Source organism: Narcine bancroftii, chromosome 1 (assembly GCF_036971445.1).
Source record: "Narcine bancroftii isolate sNarBan1 chromosome 1, sNarBan1.hap1, whole genome shotgun sequence".
Lineage (NCBI taxonomy): Eukaryota > Metazoa > Chordata > Chondrichthyes > Torpediniformes > Narcinidae > Narcine > Narcine bancroftii.
The window spans coordinates 372,146,856-372,170,965 of record NC_091469.1 but is presented as its reverse complement, the minus strand read 5'-3'; the positions used below and the strand labels follow the sequence as shown (position 1 = coordinate 372,170,965).

Here is a 24,110-nt window from a genome sequence, read left to right as displayed (position 1 = left end):
AACCTCCTTTCTGTTGCTTCTTGAGTATTAGTTTAAGAGGCTTGCCCCAATGCCGAGACAAAATGCTGCTATTTCACTTCTCCTACCAAGATCTCTGATGGAATCTGAAAAAAACCATAATTCCTTCTCTCTGTTCGGTCAGTCTTGAATTTTCTACAACTCAAATATAGTTTATAAATGATTCCCATCAATTCTTGCACTTTAAGAGGAACAGGCGACCTTTATGCACTGCTATCCACCTTTGGTATCAGTTCCACTGCTGACGAATGCAACCAGCGAGCAATGCAAATGGTGCTGGTTGCAGACATCAATCAGGCCAAAACAGGCAACGTCAAGTTGTCCAATAGCCAAATTGTCCAACCTCACATTTATAAGATGATAAATGCACAAAATATCTCTCAGTTAAATTTCCATTCAGTGCTTTATCTTAGATCTATATTAGATACTTTCTGAACCCACACCATACTCATTGCAGGGTATTCCAGTTATTTTACTAGCACATTTGGATTTAAGTATGCCACTGCAGGATAAATTTTTCATTCATCACATTCAGTGCCCTTACACCAGCGCAGCAAATGGCAGTCCATTTTACTTCTGGTCATGCTCAGGAATTTTGTAGCATTTAACTGAATAACACTTGCTTGGCAATGCAAAGCCATTAATGAGAGAAAAAGATCCTTTAAAAACATATACTATAGAAGTTAAAATTGAGCATGCAATATTTGACTGTATTCTAATTCCCAAACAGCATATCTTCAGGATTTTGTATGATGTTGTTATTTCATATATCCTGATGAATATTATGCAATTAAAAATCAAACAATATCATAAATCATCATTTAATATTAGTGTGATAAATTGTATCAAATATACTGCAAAACTTGTATAAAATAACAGGCAGTACTTTAAAATTATGGTGTAGAATTTCCTGAATCAAATTACACAGTAAAAGCAGTTAGAATTTGTAATGTCAAGAAGCTTTCCTCCAGATATTTCAAAATGCAAGTCAAAATACCTGATCTTATTATTTTTTTAAGACATACAGCAGGCCCACGAACCCATCCCGCCCAATTACACCAAATTGACCTACAACCCATGGTACGTTTTTGAACAGTGGGAGCAAACCAGAGCCCGCAGGGAAAACCCACACAGACATGGGGAGAACGTACAAATTCCTTATAAACAGCGTGGGATTCGTACCCCAGTCCCGATTGTTGGTACTGTAACAGCTTTGTGCTAAACACTATGCTAATGGATCCCCATGGATACCCACAATTAAAAAAAAATATTTTGATGTCAAATTGATTTGTCCCATTTAGTACCAATGAAAAGAATCACACATTCACATGGATAAGTTTTCCTTGATCACTCGCAGGAAAAGGGAAATAAGATAGAAAATCCAGCTCTGGAGGTCAGTGAGGAGGTGTGGAATCAGGTCAAATAGTCACCCTCTTAACTCTACATAGGAGATGGTGCAAGGAATCTAGATTACAAAAGGAAGTTCAACATTGACATAGAGCACGGTAACAATCTTTTTGGTCAATGAGCTTGTGCCGCTCAATTACACCCAATTAACCTAAAAAACCCAATACATTTTTTTGGAACTGTGGGAGGAAACCAGAGCACTCTGAGGAAATCCACGCTGGCAAGGGGAGAATGTACAAACTCCTTGCTGATCCTCAGTCACTGGCGCTGTAACAGCATTGCGCTAACTGTTGCACTAAACATGCCGTCTCCATTCACTTAAAATTCATATCAAAATAACATAGGGTCCAAACCTTTAAATAAATGTAATAATTTTCATAGGAAATATTATATATGAATAAGAAAACCACAATTATTGCTTGTTACCTTTGGGAATGTTAGCAACATGTTGAGAAATGAGGAGTTGTTCATCAGTTTTGAAGCTTCTCCCCAGGAAGGTTTCATGCAGGGCCGATCTGGATCAAGAGTTACAAGATCTAATTTTCTTTGGAAAAGGAGCAACACACAGTCCATGATTCTCATAATCAAGTGAGGTGGCTTGCCTAATTTGCGCACGGTGGCAATATCAGCTGGTTTAATTGTCTGTAAATATTTTAAAACAATATTATTTTTCATTTTTAAAAAGTTTTAACCATTGATTCAAGAAAAAAAATATACAAACTGTCCTGAAATTTTTAAAAACTGCTTTTGTAGGAATAAAATAAAAACATGAAAATGCTGGAAACATTCAGAAAGCCAAGCAGTAAATTTGAAAAGACAATAAACTGAATACTTCACACTCTGTCAGAACTGTGAAAGAGAGAAAATAAGTGAGTTTTGAGATGCAGAGAAGGGAGGGAAAGAAATGAATGCAATCAAATGAATATTTCTGATTTAGTGAGGCAAAGGTTGCTGTGGTAAGATGAAAACTGAAATCATAAATTTTCTCTCATCTCTATAGATGGCTACACTCTCAAAGCCAATGTCAACAACACAAAGAACATCATTATATTCCTAAATTGCACTCATAATTATATATCTAAATTGAAACTCGCTTTCCTTTGGCTCATTATATCCTCCCACCATGCAATGGGTTTACAGGAATTCTTCCATAAATGATCACATTTATCAACTAGACGTATTACAAATATGAGAACAATGATTAAATTAATCAGTTATTAAATGAAAGCCTACTGACATAATGAAATAATTAAAGAAAACTACAACTTTAAGAACTGATATTCTATTTATTTAATTATTAATCAGCTATCTCTTGAAGTTCCAAAACATGAACAATTTTCTGATTTGATAATGATTATCTGAACTGATCGGGACTGATCTTATGTCAGATAAACTTTTATTTCCAGATAACTGGTTATTTTTTAAAAACAGCCCAGTAGCAACAGCAAATCACTTGTAACAGTGTTTCTTTTTTTTCTTTCTTTGGCTTGGCTTCGCGGACGAAAATTTATGGAGGGGTATATCCACGTCTGCTGCAGGCTTGTTGGTGACTGACAAGTCCGATGCGGGACAGGCAGGCACAGTTGCAACAGTTGCAAGGGAAAATTGGTTGGTTGGGGTTGGGTTTTGGGTTTTTCCTCCTTTGTCTTTTGTCTTCTTCAAAGGAGGTTGCTGCCCGCCGAACTGTGAGGTGCCAAGATGCACGGTTTGATGCGAGATCAGCCCACTGGCAGTGGTCAATGTGGCAGGCACCAAGAGATTTCTTTAAGCAGTCCTTGTACCTCTTCTTTGGTGCACCTCTGTCTCGGTGACCAGTGGAGAGCTCACCATAGAACACGATCTTGGGAAGGCAATGGTCCTCCATTCTGGAGACGTGACCCACCCAGCGCAGTTGTGTCTTCAGCAGCATGGATTTGATGCTTGCGGACTCTGCCAGCTCGAGTACTTCGATGTTGGTGATGAAGTCATTCCAATGAATGTTGAGGATGGAACGGAGACAGCGCTGATGAAAGTGTTCTAGGAGCCGTAGGTGATGCCGGTAGAGGACCCATGATTCGGAGCCGAACAGGAACGTGGGTATGACAACAGCTCTGTACACGCTGATCCTTGTGTGTTTCTTCGTTTGATTGTTTTTCCAGACTCTTGTGTAGTCTTCCAAAGGCACTATTTGCCTTGGCGAGTCTGTTGTCTATCTCTTTGTTGATCCTTGCATCAGATGAAATGGTGCAGCCAAGGTAGGTAAACAGTTTTTAAACAATAACAAATAACAAGGGAAGGCTTTTTAAGCTTTAAAATAATGTTTAATTCTCACCCCAAAAAAATGCTGGCTGCCGCCAATTGCTGACACCTCCCCACCGAGGCCCCACTCTTGCCAGGAGCCCGAGGTCCCCGTTCCTGTCTGGGAGCCCAAGGACCCTGCTGCTGCAGGCAGCCCGATGACACCGGTCAGTTGAGCTCCAAAAAAATGTTGGATAAATGAGGATTTCTGATCTGTTTCAGATATCTTCATTTATCCAAAACTTTTTAAATGTTTCAGATAAATAAGGATTTCTGAGAATCTGATTTTGGATAATCGGATTTGTACTCTATTGGTTTTGAATTAGTGAATTTTTCGGTTGAAAAAATTAATTGACCCTATCTGTGCAAGGTTTTACTCATAAACATTTATCTAAACTGTCAACTTAATTTTGCCCTTACATTATTAAAATACAATCAGACCTTAAAGTATCATAAACAATGCAAATAAAATTAATGTCTTATTGAAATTATAGGTTTATAAGATCCTTAATTTCTTATACAGAAAATGTTAAATGTTGCTTCAACTGGTAATGCCAGCAATCAGATTGTTATGTTATTGTTGCTTTTCGTTCAGCCAGGAAATAGTTGGGGTTTCTTTGTGCATATTTAAACAATTTCTTGTGTCTGCCACATAATTTTAGATTCCAGGCCAAATCTCATTTAACATAGCTCAAGCCACGCATTTTCCCCCATGCATCCCCAGAGACTGCACTAAGTTCTGAGCAACAAATCAAGGTTTGGTCACACTGCCAGATCACTGTCTCTGAGCAGGGACAAGGCTTCAGTTGGTGAATTTTGAAACACTGCCCACTGCCCCCTCCAGGTCATTCTGATTGCCTTATAATGTTATTGCTGTCAAAGGCCTTTTCAAATATTTCTACGTTTCTAATAATCTTTTAAAAATACATTGAAATAAATTAGTTGATTAAAATTATTTAAAAAGATGAAGAACAGTAAATGTATTTTTAAATGCAGTACGTTTTCAATTATCCGAAAACCACTTAACCGAAATTCTCAGTTATCTGAATTTTTTTCGGCAGCAACATGACATCACAAGTTGGAAAAAAATTTTCACCCGACGTGCTCATTTGGAGCTCTGATGCACTGTTATCGCTAGTTTGGTAACAACAATGAGTGACTGGAGGAAATCAGTGGGTTAGGCAGTGCATGGGGAGATTGTCCTCATTTCAGGTAACTCTCTCCCCTCTCGCTTTCCATTTCTTCTTTACCCTCCACTGTACTTTGTTCTCAGCTGTCCCCAGAATCAGCGTCAGAATTTAATTGGGGAACATTAGTTTAACCGCAGGGGGCAGGGCGAACCGATTTTATGGAGGGCAGGAACGGGGAACTCGGGCAGGTTCTATCATGGTGGTGGGGAGGTGTCGGGTATCAGAGCGGGGATCACGGGGTACCGGGCAGGTTCCACAACAGTGGCGGAGAAGTGTCAGGGATTGGTGACGGCCAATACATGTATTCTGCTGATGCTACTGGGCGGCTTAAAGCAATTTCTCAGTTATCCGAAAAACACAGTTAACCGATACACATCCAGTCCGCGGGTTTTGGATAATCAGAAATGTCTTTTCTTTGGCTTGGCTTCGCGGACGAAGATTTATGGAGGGGGTAAAAAGTCCACGTCAGCTGCAGGCTCGTTTGTGGCTGACAAGTCCGATGCGGGACAGGCAGACACAGATGCAGCGGTTGCAGGGGAAAATTGGTTGGTTGGGGTTGGGTGTTGGGTTTTTCCTCCTTTGCCTTTTGTCAGTGAGGTGGGCTCTGCCGTCTTCTTCAAAGGAGGTTGCTGCCCGCCAAACTGTGAGGCGCCAAGATGCACGGTTTGAGGCGTTATCAGCCCACTGGCGGTGGTCAATGTGGCAGGCACCAAGAGATTTCTTTAGGCAGTCCTTGTACCTTTTCTTTGGTGCACCTCTGTCTCGGTGACCAGTGGAGAGCTCACCATAGAACACGATCTTGGGAAGGCGATGGTCCTCCATTCTGGAGACGTGACCCATCCAGCGCAGCTGGATCTTCAGCAGCGTGGACTCGATGCTGTCGACCTCTGCCATCTCGAGTACTTCGACGTTAGGGATGAAAGCGCTCCAATGGATGTTGAGGATGGAGCGGAGACAACGCTGGTGGAAGCGTTCTAGGAGCCGTAGGTGGTGCCGGTAGAGGACCCATGATTCGGAGCCGAACAGGAGTGTGGGTATGACAATGGCTCTGTATACGCTTATCTTTGTGAGGTTTTTCAGTTGGTTGTTTTTCCAGACTCTTTTGTGTAGTCTTCCAAAGGCGCTATTTGCCTTGGCTAGTCTGTTGTCTATCTCATTGTCGATCCTTGCATCTGATGAAATGGTGCAGCCGAGATAGGTAAACTGGTTGACCGTTTTGAGTTTTGTGTGCCCGATGGAGATGTGGGGGGGCTGGTAGTCATGGTGGGGAGCTGGCTGATGGAGGACCTCAGTTTTCTTCAGGCTGACTTCCAGGCCAAACATTTTGGCAGTTTCCGCAAAGCAGGACGTCAAGCGCTGAAGAGCTGGCTCTGAATGGGCAACTAAATCGGCATCATCTAACTGATCTAAGTTGATGAAAAACATGAATATTAACAGAGGGGAAACTGGTTACCTTTCACTTACTTTTCCCACCCAGGTTAGCAGCTCCATTAAAGTGAATGGGATCACACTATGTATGCCATGGCATAAAGTGTAGAGGACAGATATAAATCAGTTCCAGCTACAAGGAGCACATTTGAGCTCTACGCTGAAGTCAGGGTGCTGAGGCCTGCAGAAGAGTGGGAGCTCAGATGCACTGTCATTTGATTTCAGTGCATTACTGACTAGTATTGCATGGAGGACAGGAAAAGGCTGATCTGCAAAAAAACCTTCCTTGGGGGATTCTCTTTAGCACCATTGATAAAACCAATGAGCATTCTGTATTGACATTGCAGGTTAGAACTCCTACACCAAAAACACACATCAACTGGCAAAGATAACTTTTCTTCAGTAACAGGTTAATAAATATTCGGGAACAGGCAAAAGGACAAAAATATCACAATGCAATGAAAAAGTTTTTAAAAAAAAACACCATTTCAGATACATTTATAGAATCATAGAACATTACAGCACAGAAAACAGGCCCTTCAGCCCTTCTAGACTGGTCAAACTATTATTCTGCCTAGTCCCACTGACCTGCACCCAGTCCAAAGCCCTTCATAGTCCTCCCATCCATGTACTTGTCTAAACTTTTCTTAAATGTTAAAATTGAGCCCGCATTCATCAATTCAGCTTGCAGCTCATTCCACATTCCCACTATTCTCGGTGTGAAGAAGTTCCCACATATATTCCCCTTTCACCCTTAACCCATGTCCTCTGGTTCGTATCTTACTTACTCTCAGTGGAAAAAGCCACCTATAATTACTCTGTCTATGGCCCTCATAATTTTAAATAACTATATCAAATCTCCCCCCATTCTTTATTCCAGGCAATAAAGTCCAACCTGATTAACCTTTCCCTGTAACTCAGTTCCTGAAATCCCAGCAATATCCTAGTATATCTCTACACTCTTTAATTTTATTGATATCTTTCCTGTAGTTAGGTGACCAAAACTGCACACAATACTCCAACTTTAACCTCACCAATGTCTTATACAACTTTACCATGACACCTCAACTCCTATACTCATTATTTTGATTTATAAAGGCCAATATGCCAAAAGCTCTCTTTACAACCCTATCTACCTATGATACCATTTTCAGGGAATTATGTATTGTATCTGTATCCCCAGATCCCTCTGCTCCACTGCAATCCTCAATGACCTACCAAGTATATTCAAGTATTGGTTACAAACCTGTAAAGCTGCTTCTGCTTCTTCCAATGCAGGTTTAGCTGCTTCCAGCTTTGTTTCAGCTACACGTTTGTCAGCAGCGATTTCATCTACAAGGAGCTGAGCTTTGTCTTTCACCTTTTGAACCTGTGTTTTAACAATCTCAGCAGCCTGTGCCTTTAAGGTCACTTCTTGCAGAACTTCATCAGCTTTTTTTGAAGCAACTGCCAAGTCTTTTTCCTTAATCACAAGTTGTTTGGATAGCTCATTTACTGACACCTCAGCTTCCATTAGCTTTGCCAAACCTGCACAGGAGAAAAATGTGTAGAAGTAAACAAGAGCTGGTCTTGCTAAAATAAAATGATGACTTGCTCAATGCATTCTTACAACACTTTTAAGAACAATATTCACAAGACATTTGCAAAGGATGTTGGAAAGCAGCAGCATCAAACCACAGAACTTTATTCCAAGGGAAACATTCATTGTACACCTCCAGGATTCTATTTATTTTAAAGTCCTATTTTTTTTGTTCACAATCCGCAGGACTATAATTATGTCCAGTAGCCATAGAGCTCTGCAATTCTGACCTGATAGTGTGTCTTCCACATATATACTCTCTTTGGGCAATAACATTGCATTGACCATATTGAGTTATTCATTAGATCATAGAACCATAGAATATTACAGCACAAAAACAGGCCCCTTCGCCTAGTCCTACGGACCTGCACCCAGTTCATAGTCCTCCATACATCTCACATCCATGTACCTGTCCAAATTCTTCTTAAATGTTAAAATTGAGACAGCATTCACCACCTCATTCCACTCTCTGCGAAAAAGATCCCCCTCATGTTCTCCCTAAACATTTTCCCTTTCACTCTTAAACCATGAAGTAAAAGGATTAAAAAGTGAAACATTCATATAAGGGACAGATATTGATTATGATTTTTCTAATACTATATTGAATAGTTTAATTATTTGCCCTTATTAAAAATTGGAACACAACTGTTGAAATTACAATGGGTGATGTATACACTGAAAATAATTCTGCTCAGCTGATAACCTTCTTAATCTGAATGAAATAAAAACAGAAAGTGCTATGAATACTCAGCAAGTCATGCAGTATTTTGCAGTAAGAAGCAAGTGAACAATTCAGGGTGATGGCCCACTTATGCTGCATCAGATACAAAAAGAGTGTGGCAATAAGAGGAGATCTGTATCTGAGTATCTTGTAGCAAATGATTCACCTTTCACCCCAAAGCCTATCCACCGTCTATATTGGGTGGAACTTTCCCATTTGTCTAAATGAGTGTGTTTCCAACAATGATAAAGGGATGAAGAGCTTGTTTGACCTACACTTTGTCATCATCAGGTGTGCAGTGCTGCCGGAGCTCACTGGAGAGCCGGTCTGGCACCTCTGTAAAAAAAAAAGGCAAAATAAACAAGTGGGGAATTTAATGGTGGTCGCATATTAAATAGAGGGGATTTTATGGAAGCGGATGTTGGGGTGGGGGATGGGGAGAGTGTGTGGTGGCTGGAAGGGGAAAAAAATGCCACTAATAACATTAGGATAATTGATTGTTTTGGGTGAAATCCTGGAGCTGTGACTGTCTTTTAGGTATTTGTGAAATTCCTCCTCACTCGACCCATTGTCCTAGGAAACTGGGAAATACACAAGTGTGAAAATTTTCCTGCTCTTTCCAATGGGTACCACTGGATTCCAAGTCAGAGCTCTATTAAGCAAAGAATGAACATCGAAACTTAAAGGTTAAAAGTCAAAAATAATGAAAGAAAAATTCACTGCTCGCTTATCTTCAGCCTGATTTTGATGAAATATTCAATGTAAACATCCAAAATCCTCCTGCATCTGGATACATTTAGGTTTTTTTTTAATGAAAAAAAAATTCTCAACTATAAGCTAGTTTTACATTATTTCAACTATCATTAATAACGAATCAACCCCTTGGCCGAGCTCCACCAACTATAGTTGATTGAAAAGAGGCTCTTTTTCTCTTTGTGTTGATAGGAAAAAGTAATTTAGTGAGGCAATAAATGAGACAAAACACATTTCTGAACCTCCCAAAATGGTTGGTCTCCTCCCAATTAATATTTGCCACTTCCAAAACATAATTTTTTAAATTTGTATAGATGCGACAATATTTATGTAAAGATTCAAGCTTCTTTAACTTTTTATATATTTAAAGACTAAACAGGATTTGTATTGGTCTAAATCATGCAATACCTGACATGTGTGAGGATATTGTGAGTATCGACACTCATTTCCTGTCCAACCATTTCTGTGAGAGAAATTGTATAAAGCAGAATTGCCAACCTATCACTTTTGAGAATAGTATTTAGTGATATTCATGGCTTTGGCAATAGTTCATTAGATGTTCTTTTTTCAATCTTAATTACTTGGTTCCAATTTAGGTGGCTGAAAGTGCAAAAAACTTACTTGCTTTATTTCTGTTATTTTTATATCTGTTTAGGAATGCTGCAAAGCACTGTGGGCCCTGCTGTCTGCTCTGACTCAGTGACATTAGTAAGGCTACATCTGTGATGGCTGGTTGTCTGTGGATTACTCGCTACATGCAAAAGTACATTTTTCTCACTAACCACCATATGGCTTCTAAGCAAACAAAGTTAACTTATTTTGTAAACAAGCTGGGGAGTGTAACAAGAATAACGTTCAAGAGACTGATAGTGATAACGGTAAAAGTGACAAAAGCTGTGTTTTGCTTGCCTCTAGTTCATATTTTCTAACAGGGTCCAAATGCAGTATTCTGCAAGTAATGGTGCTTTGAAGTCAGGCTTGTATCCCTATTCGGGTGTTTGGAATGGAGAAATGTAGAAGAAAAAGAAGGAAACTTATCCCTGGTTAGATTTCAAGGATGATACACTTGTGTGTAAAGTATGTGCAAACATAAGCAATCTGACACTTTTCACTTCTAAGAGTTTGAGACTGTCAAAGGGTGCAGATGTACCAAGTCTCCTTTTATGGAGCCAATCGAAGTACATGCTTGAAGTCTCTCAGAAAAAATTGTTGATCACGAACTATCGTAAGCTCACATTGTTGCTCTCTGTGTTGAAAATATAGCTAGTGAATAAGCTCTTGGAAATTTATGTCACACCATGAGTGCTTCACATCTAAAGGAAAGTTGTTCAATTTTTTTGTTTTGCATATTATTTAGCTCAGAATGACAGACCATATTCTGATCACTTTGGCTTCGTGGAACTTCAAAACATAAATGGTATTGACATTGGAATTGGACTGCATTCTCACACTAGTGCTGCAGAGATAATTAATCACATAGCCATTAATGTGAAAAAGAAAATTTGCCAGCATATCAATGGCAAATGTTCTGATCTCATTGACGAATCAACAACCCTGAGCATTAAGAACCACACTAATCGTTTATTTGAAATGTGAAAGTGATAAGGAAGGTGATCCCTATTTTATCTTCTTAGATCTAATTGAACTGAACTGTCTCAATAACCATGGGTTTTATGACTCTTACTTGAAACAGAACCTTGTAGCATTTGCTAGTGATGGGGCGAGCATAATGCTTGGTGTCAAATCTGGTGTCGCTGCAATTCTCAAGGAACATTACCCTGATGTGATAATTTGGCACTGTCTTAATTACAGATTAGAATTTGCAGTAGGTGATTTGATGAGAGAAATTCTTGGAATTAATCATTTTCATTAATTTATGGACAAATTGTACTCTGTTTACAGAGATAACCTCTAAATCTGAGCATGGCTCTCAATTAGAACACCAGGTGGGTAGCTAGCTTGTTTCAAACAGTTTCAGCAGTATGGCAAAATTATGAAGCACTATGTTTTCATTTTGAAAAAGCAATGAAGGGTGAAACAAGATCTGGGAGTGACAGAAAAAACCTACGAAGGTCTGTTGAAAAGACTCTTCAGAACAGTTTTTCATTGGACTTAGCCCTAATGTATGACACATTGCATGAACTTGGTTTACTATCAGAGTGTTTACAGAAATGCACCACTACGATTGTTTATGCAGACACAAGATCACTGCATGGACTGAAAGAGCAACCTGGTACAAAACCTCTCGAAGCTCAGGAGGCAGTTGAAAAGAGGAAGTTCAGAGAAATTACCTTGACAAGCAACAACAAAATGGTCTCCATTAATTATCCAGTTTCTTATTAGTCTTATAAACTGTTTGCAGCACCATATGTCCATGACAGTGTCCTTGAAACTTCTCAACCTCAAAGTATGTATAAACCCCTGCTCAATGAAATGTGTGGCCTTGATAAAGGCGTCTGGTCTGCTGAAATACCGCCTCATTATGGAGAAGCTGCAAAATCGTCTCTCTGTAAGAGGTTTAAACTTTCTTCTTCCTCTATAATAACATGCTTTCAGAGATGATGTGGAGGATCATGGATGCTACATCCCCCAAGATTTACGCCCATTACTGAGCTGTTCATGTTATTAATACTGCTGAGAGTGAGAGGGGATTCAGTCACATGAACTTGATAATAATAATATGCTCAAGAATTCTCATAAATCATATATCAGTGCTTATGTTTTTTAAACTACATAACCTCCTCTAGTTCAGTGGAATCCTGAGCCGTATGCCACATCATGGCTGCAGTACCACAGATCAGCAGATGACACCAGGACAAGAGTGGCTTCAGACTCCCAAAAACATATTATGGCTGACCCTTTGTGGAAATTATTGTGAAATTTCTCATTGGTGGCATTTGGTAAGTAGGTTATTAGTTTTAAAATTGGTAAAATATATGATTGCCATTTTTTTCTTTACTTGTTGATAATAATATTTGATGATAATTAGCACGTTCAACTGAGCAATACTTTGTCAGATTATTAAATTAGATATTAAAATATGTTTTATTTTAACAGTTATACACTGAAATATAGTGATAGGCTATAATCTTGTTAATGTCTTAACAATCAGTATATTTCTGTGGAGCTCTGGAATTCATATATTTCTTTCATCTTGTGTTTAGAGCTTAACATTATAAGAAGCCATATATATCTGCTCATTTCATGCATTGAGCAACTTCCTTGCCTCATTCATGTAATAAGCAGGTACACAAATTGGTTGTGACATATATAGAGAGAGAGAATATAGGAAATGGCAGCATTTTATCAGCTCTAGCATCTAAAAAATTACCATTGCACACATCTAAACATTCATTCCATCCACTAGCACACCACGACTGTTATGCATTGCAGTGCTTTACCTGGACTCGTCCAACATCACCTTTTTACCCAAGAAGATCAAGGGAAGCAGGTATATGAGAACATTACATCCTACAGATTTTCTTCCAATTTACACATCATCCAGTTGGAAATTTATCACCATTTTTTCATCATTTACTAATCTACTCCTTACCTAACAATGTTTATGCTAACATCTTCATTAGCAGGACTACAGCAGCTTGACAAAGGTAATTCAGGAAGGGAAATAATGCTGGCTTTGCCAGTGAAGCTTGTATCTGTTTAACTTAAAATTTAAAAAAATCCTCCACAAAACAAACATCTGGGCAAAAAAAAATAATCTGATCTGCTCTGACATACCCCAAAAACACAGCACAGTTAGTGTAATGGTTAGTGCAATGCTATTACAGCTCCAGCAACACAAGTTTGAATCTAATACTGTCTGTAAGGAATTTATATTGTAATGCATTCACTCCATGCATCATGTGGGCTTCCCACGAGTGCTCTGATTTCTTCCCATGTTCCAAAGACTTAGGAGTTAGTAGGTTAATTGGTCACATGGGTGCAGTTGGGTGGTATGTGTACTGACAATAACCACACCAGCAGTGCGAGTATAAGACAGCTTTAATAAACTAATATGTACACTGAGAGGTCTTGTCTCTCTGCAAGACAAACCTGGAAGGCTAGACTGTAGCTCTAGAATGCTTTATATACAAGGTCACCGGGATGACCCCTGGTGCCCTAGTGGTGTAATTACATATCACCTTGTTTTGTGGTGCATCACTGAATTAAAAATCATGCATTAAAAAAAACTAATCCTCCCTAAATCTCAAATCATGTCCCTACTCTTTATTGTCCAGCTACATTAAGATCAAAGTAATTGACAGTGCAGGTGAGGGGAGATAGAGTTTGCATTTCAGAATTTACAATTTGAAGGCAATCTTTCTGGTAAAAGAAATAAAATGAAATTAAGTGTATTGTCTAAGGTCATCAGTGAAACTACATTTACCTACAAGATCTGTTAACAACAGTCATATCAGGATATAAGGTTTTTTATTTGTAAGTGATGTATTTGAACTATAAAGTACTTACATAAATGTACATAAATTAAAGGATGAAAAATAAAGCAAAGTGGGATTAATGACATTCCCTCTTTATAACTTTCATGATCTCTCTTTCTTTTCCTTATCTCACTTGACAAGTTCCCAAATATATTTCTTCTTCCATCTAAGCTAGTTTGCAGAGAGGCTCTAAAAGCTCGTTACTAAAAACAGAAGCCTAAAATTTTAATGGCAACTTTTACTATTACCAGGAAGAGTGGAAAAGCTTCACATCTTAGTTTCTCTTGTTTGAGGGATTCTGCCAACTTTTGTTGTTTGTGGGTTGCTGGCAGATGAGAAAAAAAAGTTATGACTGTCCATCATCTTAGGTTAAATATATTTTATTTCCAATGCCTCTGTTTAGCATTATTCCTATCCTTCCTGTTTTCCCTACTGACCAAGCAATGGCAGCACTATTAATAGTGAAGTGATATAATAATGGCATTGGTACTGTATGTGGCTCCTAATGAATGCAAGAGAGCAGTTTATTTATTAGCAGACACCAATTAGAAGTTTAGTCACTTGAATGAATTAATATTCTGTCATATTCCTAATTAACTCATGTGCCATTTAATTATTCAAATTTTGATTTATTTTCTTTTTAACTCTTTCTCAATTTTCAACTGAAGTAATGCCATTCCAATCATTAAAAGGTAAATATAGATTATAAGGCAGCAAATATATTCATGGATTGATTTTGCAACTTATCCATTTTATTTTAATTTATATTATCAGCAGAATGTTTGAAAACATTTTTAGTAGTATTCCAAACTGAGCTTGTCAATAGTTTTTTTTAATTTATTAGCAGCATTGATAGAAAAAAAATACTGTTACTTTAGTGAATGTTGTTCACATATTTCAGTTGCTGTTTAATTAAAAAACTAAAACTGGTTCACATTTCAGTTTTAAAATTTCAGTTTTTAATTAAACAGCATCCAAAATATGTAAATGTATATCAGTTTTCTCAATTATAGTTTTCTAAATCAACCTGTAAAAAGTATCTAAACAACATCCACTCAGGGAAATGACAGAATTGTCTGCTTATAGATGATTATAACTTATGAGCATCAACACATTTATTAAATAGATAAATGTGTACCTGTCTTCATTCTGTCAGACAGCATTTCCACATGAGCAAACTTTTCTCCATAGATTGTTTTGTAGCCCCCAATAAAGGACAAGTAAGACTTAGGAGTCACATAGGTCTGACGTCTAAATCGTTCAAAATATTCAACACATTTCTCTGCAACAGTATCTTGAAGTGTCCCCATGGTATTCACAATACTCTGTTTAACATGTGCGGTACACTCAATTTTGTATGAAGCTAAGAAATGTTGAGCAACTGCAACAAGAGCATCTTTGGGCCAACGTTGAAACCAGTCCATTGTGCAACCAGAAATTAGGCCTGGAAATTTCAATGAACGAGTGCGGAACTTCTCTCCAACAGGAGAAAAGCAAAGAACCACATGTAGATTACTACGCACTCTTGAAAGGAAGTAATCATAGAGATTTTCAGCAGTTGGTGGTCGCCTTGGATACTCCTTTTTCATTACAGGGATTAAGTCTAGAGTAATTTCATCAATTTCATCTCGTGCAAAGAGGTTTGAGACTTCACCAGAGGCTAAAACATTGTTCATGTATTCCAAGAAGGATTCATCTTTTATTTCATTGTCTGTAAATATGAATGCCATACCCAAACCTTTTTGGCCAGCTATACGGTATAAAATCTTCAGGTCATCCATTAGATTGCTTGTATTATATGTTCTGCAATAAAAAATAGTTATTGCACATGGATTATTATGATGAGAATTTATTATTATATATAGAAGTACAATATACAGGGGCATCAAAATTCTTACTTCTGCTTAAGATGCACTAGCAATAATATTATAAATATAGTGGCTTTGCCATTAATGGTCCTGTGGCACTTCTGAAAGGTGAATAGAAAACAGATTTTACATCAAGGACAGATTTCAATAGGTAACTGAAAACTTCAACAAAGTTTTAAGATGATTTTTAAAGAAGACAAAGTAACACTTGGATGAAAGTGAAAAGAACAAGAACCAGGCAAGGCGGCTCTGGGTATTTATTCTGTTTTCATCTAACACGATCAAGCCTGATGGATGCAGGATGTGAAAAGAAGCTGCAGTCCCATAGTTTATGATGAATAAACAATAATGTTTAAAGAGTTGCTACAGTTGTTGAGAATTAGGGAAGCTAACATTTCTGACCTTTTTTTGTCATTTTGATCAATATTAGGGACCGCATGGGAGAGGTACAGAAAATGCTGCTAACTCACTGCTCTAGTAATGTGCTTTTGATCCTGATCTTTGGTGCTCTCTGTGTGAAGTTTGCATGTTCTCTGCATGCTTTCCTCTGGATTCCTACCAAATCCTAAAGGCATGCTGCCCAGTGGACCAAATACTCCAATGTGGCAAATGATAGAAGAATTGGGGTGAAGTTGATGAAAAGATGGGAGACAATAGGTTACAAGGAAATAAGTGGGGGAGGGAGGGAGCAAATAATTACATTGATGTAATTGTTCTGATAGCTGGCATACACAAAAGGTTAATCAACCTCATATTTTGGAAGGATACACAAAAATATGAAAACATATGAATTAATTGTGCTGGTTACATTGTCAATAAAAAAGAACGGAATCAATATATCTCTACTGTTTGATGGTTGAAATTCAATATGCCTGTATTACTTTCTCAATTTTAAACAGGCTAAATTATATTGATACATGCAAGTTGAGCTTACAAAAAAATGTTTTTGTTGTTACAACTCACTACAGGTATATTTTTATTAAAAAAAAACAATAATTTTCTGTTGAAACACTGCCCAAAAATTTTACAGACAATCATTTTGGTGTCATCCCTCTGATGGTATCACCTGGTGCGGTCCACAACCACCCCTAGTGACGCCAGTAAAAATACATCCAACATATATTAATTTGTATATATTGTGAATGGTGCAAGATTTGCATATACTATATAGAACCATATAGCAATTACAGCATAGCAATCGGCCAATTTGGCCTTTCTACTCCATGCCACACACTTTCTCCCACCTAACCCCACTGACCTACACTCAACCTGTAACCTTCCATTCTATTCCCATCCATGCTAATATTGAGTAGGCCTCCACCACTTCGTCTGGAAGCTTGCTCCATACACTCTCTGAGTAAAGAAGTCCCTGTAAATCTTCTTCACCACAAGTAAACTACTAAACAGAAAATAATTAAATAGAAGTCTGGAATAAAAGGAATAGTGCAAAACATATTTACCTTGTGAGTATAATCTGAAAGCTTTGATATCCTGCAATATATGATGCCAGTCTAGTTAGACTCTGTTTTCCAGATCCACCAACTCCTACCAGCAAAGCATTTCCTTGTGGAGTTCGAATGATACGGGATATCTTTACCAAATGTATCATGGCATCCTTTTAACAACAAATCATTGCATTTTAAAACCATTTTACTACACAGTTAAAATTGCATAATTTTAATGATAATGAGTTTATTGTCATACACATAAATGTAATGTACATATGCTACAAAATTCTTAATTAAAAAAAAATTAGACATACAACATGGAAACAAAAGCCCACAAGTCTGAGCCACCCAATTTACACAAATTGAATGGTGGGAGGAAACCGGACCACCCGTGGTAAACCCATGCAGACACGGAGAACAACAAACTCCTTACAGACAGCGTGGGATTTGAACCTGGGTCCTGATCGCTAGCACCGTAAAGATGTTGCACTAAGCGCTACGCAAACTGTGCTTTACATGTTGCAACCATGCAGGTGCTTTTGTTTTAAAATAACTCCAATAGTGTACATTATATTACCCAATACAGAAAGAAATAAAAAATATTCACAGATACAGTTAGTGCAAGAATAATAAGTACTGTCTTCTTGTGGAGATTAGCATAACAAAGAGAGGTTCAAGAGCCTCAGCACCTCTGTCCTATGAATGCAGACAGGTGCATAATTTAATTTTGATAGACAATTTAAAAACTTTTCACAGCAATTTAATGAGTGCAACAATGATCCACAAAGACAATTCAAATCAAAACTTTAGGTCTCAGATATCTGAAAGGGTTGTCACTGACAATGTAGTTAAAGCAAAGGGTTTGTTTTAGCTTGTTATGAGTTTAACAACTATTTTGTCTAACACAATGAATTGAATGGATCTATGAACCTTTACAGTGACTACAAAAATCAAAATACGTCCAAGGGAAAAGAAATACTGGCACTTGAGAATCCTCGTGCAGGATACCTCCAGGTTGAGTCAGTGGTGAAGAAAAGCATATGCAATGTTGGCATTCATATCTAAAACAAGAGCATATAAGAGCTGGAATGTGATGTTAAGGCTTTATAAGGCACTGGTGAGACCTCACTTGAAGTATGGGATACAATTTTGTCTCCTAATTTAAGAAAGAACATACTGGCATTGGAGAGGGTTCAGAAAAGATTCACAAGAATGATTCCTGGAACGAAGGGATTGGCATATGAGAAACATGTGATGGCGCTTGGACTGTACTTGCAATTTAGAAGAATCAGAGTGTATCTCACAGCAGCATTTCAAATGTTGAAAGGCCATGATGAAGTTGTTTCCCATGGTAGGGAAGTCAAGGACAAGACAGCATAACTTCACAATTGAAGGGCACCCATTTAAAACAGATATGCTAAGGAATTTCTTTAGCCGGAGACTGGTGAACCTTTAAAATTTGCAAACACTTTTATTAGCTTATAACTGTGGGAAGGGTTTCACAGTGGTCTTCAGAAACATTCTGGGTTTAGGTCGGAAACCATGGTTATATGTGAGTAGATGGGGGCGGAGTCAGGAGGAAGATCCACCAATCAACACAACACACTACCAGTGAATCCTAGTTCATTGCAATAGGCATCTGAATCGGCAAGGTATTAAAGGTTATTGGGAACACCATAGAACAAGACAACACAGAAAACAGGGCATTCCACCCTTCTAGTCTGTGCCAAAAACATCATACCACTAGTCCCACTGATGTGCACCCATTCCATAACCCTCCAGATCTCTCCTATCCATGTATCAATCCAGTTTATTTTTAAAACTTAAGAGTGAGGCCACATTTACTAAGACAGATGGCAACTCATTCCACACTCCCACCACTCTGAGTGAAAAAGTTCTCCCTAATCCTTTGCCCTTTCACCCTAAGTGCATGGCCTTTTGTATTTATTTCTCCTAATCTAAGTGGAAAGAGCCTACTCGCATTTAATCTGTCTATTCCTCTCATAATTTTGCATCCCTTTATCTAATCTCCCCTCATTCTTCTATGCTCCAACGAATAGAGTCCTAATCCATTTAATCTTTCCCTTTAATTCAATTCCTGAAGACCCAGAAATATCCTAGTAAATCTTCTCTGCACTCTTTCAATCTTACTGATATCCTTCCTATAGTTAGGTGACCAGAACTGCTCACAATACTCCAAATTTGGCCTCATCAATGTCTTATATTACCTTACCATAACATCCTAATTCCTGTACTCAATACTTTGAATACAAGATTCAAAAGCTTTCTTCACAACCATGTCTACCTGTGACACCACTTTCAGGGAATTATGTATCTAAATTCTCATATCCCTTTGTTCCTCTGCACTCCTCACTGCTCTACCATTTACTGTGTATGTCCTACCTTGGTTTGTCCTTCCAAAATGCAAAACCTCACATTTCTCTCCATTAGATTCTATTTGCCATCTTCAGGCAGGGGAGTGGGACTGAATGGGAAAATAGATCAGCTCATGATAGAATGGTGAGTGGACTCGATGCGCCAAATTACCTACTTCTATTCCTATATCTTATGGTCTCATGGAATTCTTCACCTGAGAAAATACTTACAATTCCCTGCCTGACCAAATTCTTTAAACAAGGTCTTGTCTTTCATTAATGCCTAGCTCATCAAAGGGATAAGTGTAAGGCCTCATGTTCATGTCCTCAGTCCAAGTCATGTCTCCAATGGAGCCAGGCATGCTACCATGATAAGACCTAATAATCACAGAAACAAAACCTACACAGTCTGACACATTTCTAGAGGGCAAGTAAAGGATTCAAAGACCACACAAAGAAAATACACAAAATTGCTGGAGAAACTCAACAGGTCTCTCAGCATCCATAGGAAGCAAAGATACATAACCAATGCCATGGTATGAGCAAAAAGCAGACAAGCACCTGAATAAAAAAGAGGGGGGGCCAGAAATAAGGGACAGGGGTAGAAGCAGAGACCAACAGCCAAGAGGCCATATGGATAGGAGGGGAGGAGAAGCAAGCTAGGAATTGATCGGGGGAAGGGGTATCTCTGTGAATGCAGAGCGGGAAGAAAGAAAACAGAGGGATAGGGAAAGAGAGAAAGAAGGGAAGGGGAGCTGGAGGAAAGGAGACATTGTGATAGGGAACGAGAGAGATGGAGGGGGCCAAACAGATACTGGAGAAGTCGATGTTAATGACATCTGGTTGGAGGGTACCCAGACGTAATATAAGATGTTGTTGCTGTAGTTTGTGATGTCTCAGATGGGTAGTGCATGAGACCATGGACAGACATGTCGGCATGGCAGTGGGGCAGAGAATTGCACTCCTTGTTGCTCTCAAAAATTTCACTCCTCAGAAAGAAAACTCTTTTTAGTCTCTGTCTCACTGACAATGATGACCTCCAGCTTACCGGAGCCATTGAGAGTTCATAGTGTCTGGTCTGTCCAAATATAACTTTAATGAGCATGCTTTGAAGAAATTTATGACTTCCTCTTCAGAATTTACAAAAGACAGGACTGATGAGAATGGCCAGGAAATCTCGAAGCTCATAAACTGTAAATTTACAATTTACTCTAACACATTCTTGGACTGGAAACTCAAGCACAACTTAAAAAGATCAAAAACCTTGGTAAATGTAAAATTCCACTGAATTTTACACCATCTCGAGGAGTTGGAAATCAGTCACTGTTTCTTCATCATTTCCCCTAAAAAATCCTACAACCTTATCCCACAGCACTGAGGTAGCACCTTCTGCCGCATGCCCAGCAGTCACACAGAGTGCAATTCAAACTATCAGCAGCCCGAGCTCCAGATACGAAACCTCAAAGAGGATCGGAAAATCTCCAGTGCTCTTGGCATCCTCTCGCGTTCGGCCAGTCTCCAGCAAACCACATCCTAGTATGAGTCCTTTGATCACAATTACCAGCAACCCAGTCTGTGCGGGTTCCTCACCTCGAGTCACCAACAGCCCGCCTCCTGAGTGTTCTTCAGCCTCAGAACCCCTCACTGGTCCACCGCGTGCCCACTGTCCCATGGGTAGTCTCCTCTGCTTATCCTTCTCAAACTGGGTGTACTCCCCATTTTATGGTGCCCTGTGCCAGTGCTCTGCTTCCCTGGTGTCTTCAACTATTATTGGCTGCTACTGGCCATTGGTGCCGCCATCTTGGTCCCAGAACTCAGACTCCACACAATGTCAAGAGATCCTTTTCCCATCCAAAATTGTCTAAAGTATAATCCAGGACTTTCAGGGATTAAACTTTTTATCTTTAATGATGACTGTGAGATTATAATTGTGTCAAAATAAAGATGTAGACATTGATTCTCAACCTTAATTCTATGAATCAATCACAAATGGCATTATTATAGGCAAAACAATTTATGCCTGTACCTTGAAAAACACCAAATCCATTTTTGCTCCTCTGATTGCTTCATTGTACTGTTCTATATACAATTTCAGACGTTCACTCAACTCATCAAATGATGGAATTGGTTCGTAAATTTTAGGAGTTTCCAATTCCATATCATCTGACTCATCTCCAGTGGCCTCTGGAGCATCACGCAAGAAATCGACAAAGTAGGTTTCTTTTTGAATATTTGCTAAAATCACATCACCATGATCCTCTGAAGCAATCTACGTGGAAACAGATTAAATTAGTGGAGTTGACAACATATGCTCAGATAAACGGTTTAAAGTACTGTATACCTGAATTTCCAAAATGTATATCAGGTGCCATGAATGAGACTTTATTCACAAAATAAGATTTCATAACACGTCAGTATGGATGAAGGATTTCATAAAACAAAATGGAAGAATAAAAGGCTTGTTTCTTTCATTGGCAGACATGGGAAGTCTCCCATATGGATGTTATATCAAGTGTTTAGAGATTATATCAACCACTGAGGGTGAGTAAAACACAAAGATTCTGCAATGAGAAAAGAGTTAAACAGGAGAGTCTGCAGTTGCTGGGTTGCAGTGCAATACGCAAAAGTAATAGAGAAACTCAGTAGGTCATGCAGCATCTCTAGGAAGAAAAGGGTAACCAACATTTCAGGCCTGAGCCCTTCATTTACTTCTTATAGATGCTGCGTTTCCTACCGATTTACTCCAGCACTTTGTGGAATGCAAAATGATAGAGATTGGTTGAAAGAGTGCCTGGAAATGTGCAGCTGTTGGTTGATGTGAAAACATGTGAGGTTATTTATTTCAGTAACAGGATTTAAAATCACTTTTTTTGAGAATAAGAATGAGGCAAATGTGGTTCAGAGGGAACTACAGTATGCATCTTTATACACAAGACACAGAAAGGAAGCATGGTGATAAACCAAGTAATTTGAAAGGCAAATAGTCTACTGGCCTTCATTGGAAGGGCTGGAATATAAGAGAAATGCCTTGCTACAATTCTACAGTGGTTTGGTGAGATGACTCCTGGTGTACTGCCTGAAGTTTTGGTCTTAGTATCCAAGGCAGGATACAGATTTACTACATTGATTTCGGGAGGGATTAATTTGTCCTAAGTTACAAGATTGAGAAGGAGGGGTCCTGCACTCATTCCCCATGCTGAAACGATTCTAGTATTGAAGAACAACTACTTCTGCTCCTCTCATTTCCTCCTCATCATTGGTGACTGCATTGGTGCTGCATGTTGTGGGCTCAATACTGTAGAAGAATGTGGAAACTTTAGAGTGGATGCAGCAGAGGCTTATTAGGACATTCCCTTGATTGAACTGTATGAGCTATAAGCAAATTTGGAATTTTTCACTGCAGCATTGGAGGCTGAAGGAGCGAGCTGAAAGAACTGTATAAAATTATGAAGAAAAGATAGGATATATGGAATGATTTTTCCCAGGGTAGAAATGCCAAATGTCAGAGGGCATAGCTTTAAACCGAAAGAGGGAAAGTTTTAAAGTGAGGTATGTATGATACAAGTTTTTTTTGTTACACAGAGAGTAGAAGATGCCTGCAACACACTGCCAGGGAAAGTGACAGAAGCAGATCCACAATCTCCATCAATACTGGAGTACTACAGGGCTGTGTTCTTAGCACCCTGCTCTACTCACTTTACACTAATGTCTGTATGGCTCAGATTGACAATAACACCATCTACAAATTTGCCAAGGAAACCAAGGTAGTGGGTTGTATAAAAGAAGAGATGGAGGGGGCCAAATGGATACTGGAGAAGTCGATGTTAATGACATCTGATTGGAGGGTTCCCAGACGTAATGTAAGATGTTGTTGCTGTAGTTTGTGATGTCTCAGATGGGTAGTGCATGAGACCATGGACAGACATGTCGGCATGGCAGTGGGGCAGAGAATTGCACTCCTTGTTGCTCTCAAAAATTTCACTCCTCAGAAAGAAAACTCTTTTTAGTCTCTGTCTCACTGACAATGATGACCTCCAGCTTACCGGAGCCATTAAGAGTTCATAGTGTCTGGTCTGTCCAAATATAACTTTAATGAGCATGCTCAGACAGGATGGAGATTGAAAACTTGGCTGAATGGGGCACCAACAACAACTTTGCACTCAATGTCACCACAACTAAGGAGCTGATTGCTGACTTCAGGAAAGGAAAGCAGAAGTATACAATCCAGTGGTTCAGCGGAGTGAATGGCGTCGCTGGCAAGTTTTCCTCAGAGGTGGAAAGGGTGAACAAATTTTAAGTTCTTGGGAGTCATCATCTTGGAGGTTGTTTACTGGACCCAACACACTAATGGCATCATGAAGAAGGCATGCCAGCACCTCTGTTTCCTCAGGAGTTTGCGGAGGTTTGGAATGATACCAGAAACCTAAGCAAATTTCTAGAGGTGTGTTTGAAAATGTGCTGGCTGGCTGCACATTTGGCTAAAGGGCAAGTCCTCGCCTTGTAATTTTCTATGTACTATATTTCATGTTTTCTGACCCTATTCCATTCCTAGTTCCCCTATCTCTATCACATTTCCTCCAGTAATGAGACCTTTCTTACAGATGCAT

The 24,110-nt window shown here is 38.9% G+C and overlaps 1 protein-coding gene across 8 annotated transcripts in view; it reads right to left on the bottom strand.

The window, feature by feature from the left end:
- Positions 1-24,110, bottom strand: part of dnah5l (dynein, axonemal, heavy chain 5 like) — a 425,035-nt gene that overhangs the window by 177,415 nt on the left and 223,510 nt on the right. For 6 of the 8 annotated variants that reach the window (XM_069913293.1, XM_069913291.1, XM_069913294.1 and 3 more), the window contains 5 exons: positions 21,530-21,772; positions 17,141-17,295; positions 14,951-15,615; positions 7,567-7,847; positions 1,852-2,067 (listed from right to left, as the gene is read on the bottom strand). In XM_069913293.1, the coding sequence (XP_069769394.1) occupies positions 1,852-2,067; positions 7,567-7,847; positions 14,951-15,615; positions 17,141-17,295; positions 21,530-21,772 (1,560 nt within the window). The remainder of the gene's footprint in view (positions 1-1,851; positions 2,068-7,566; positions 7,848-14,950; positions 15,616-17,140; positions 17,296-21,529; positions 21,773-24,110) is intronic. The other 2 variants (XM_069913296.1, XM_069913295.1) reach the window with 2 other exon arrangements.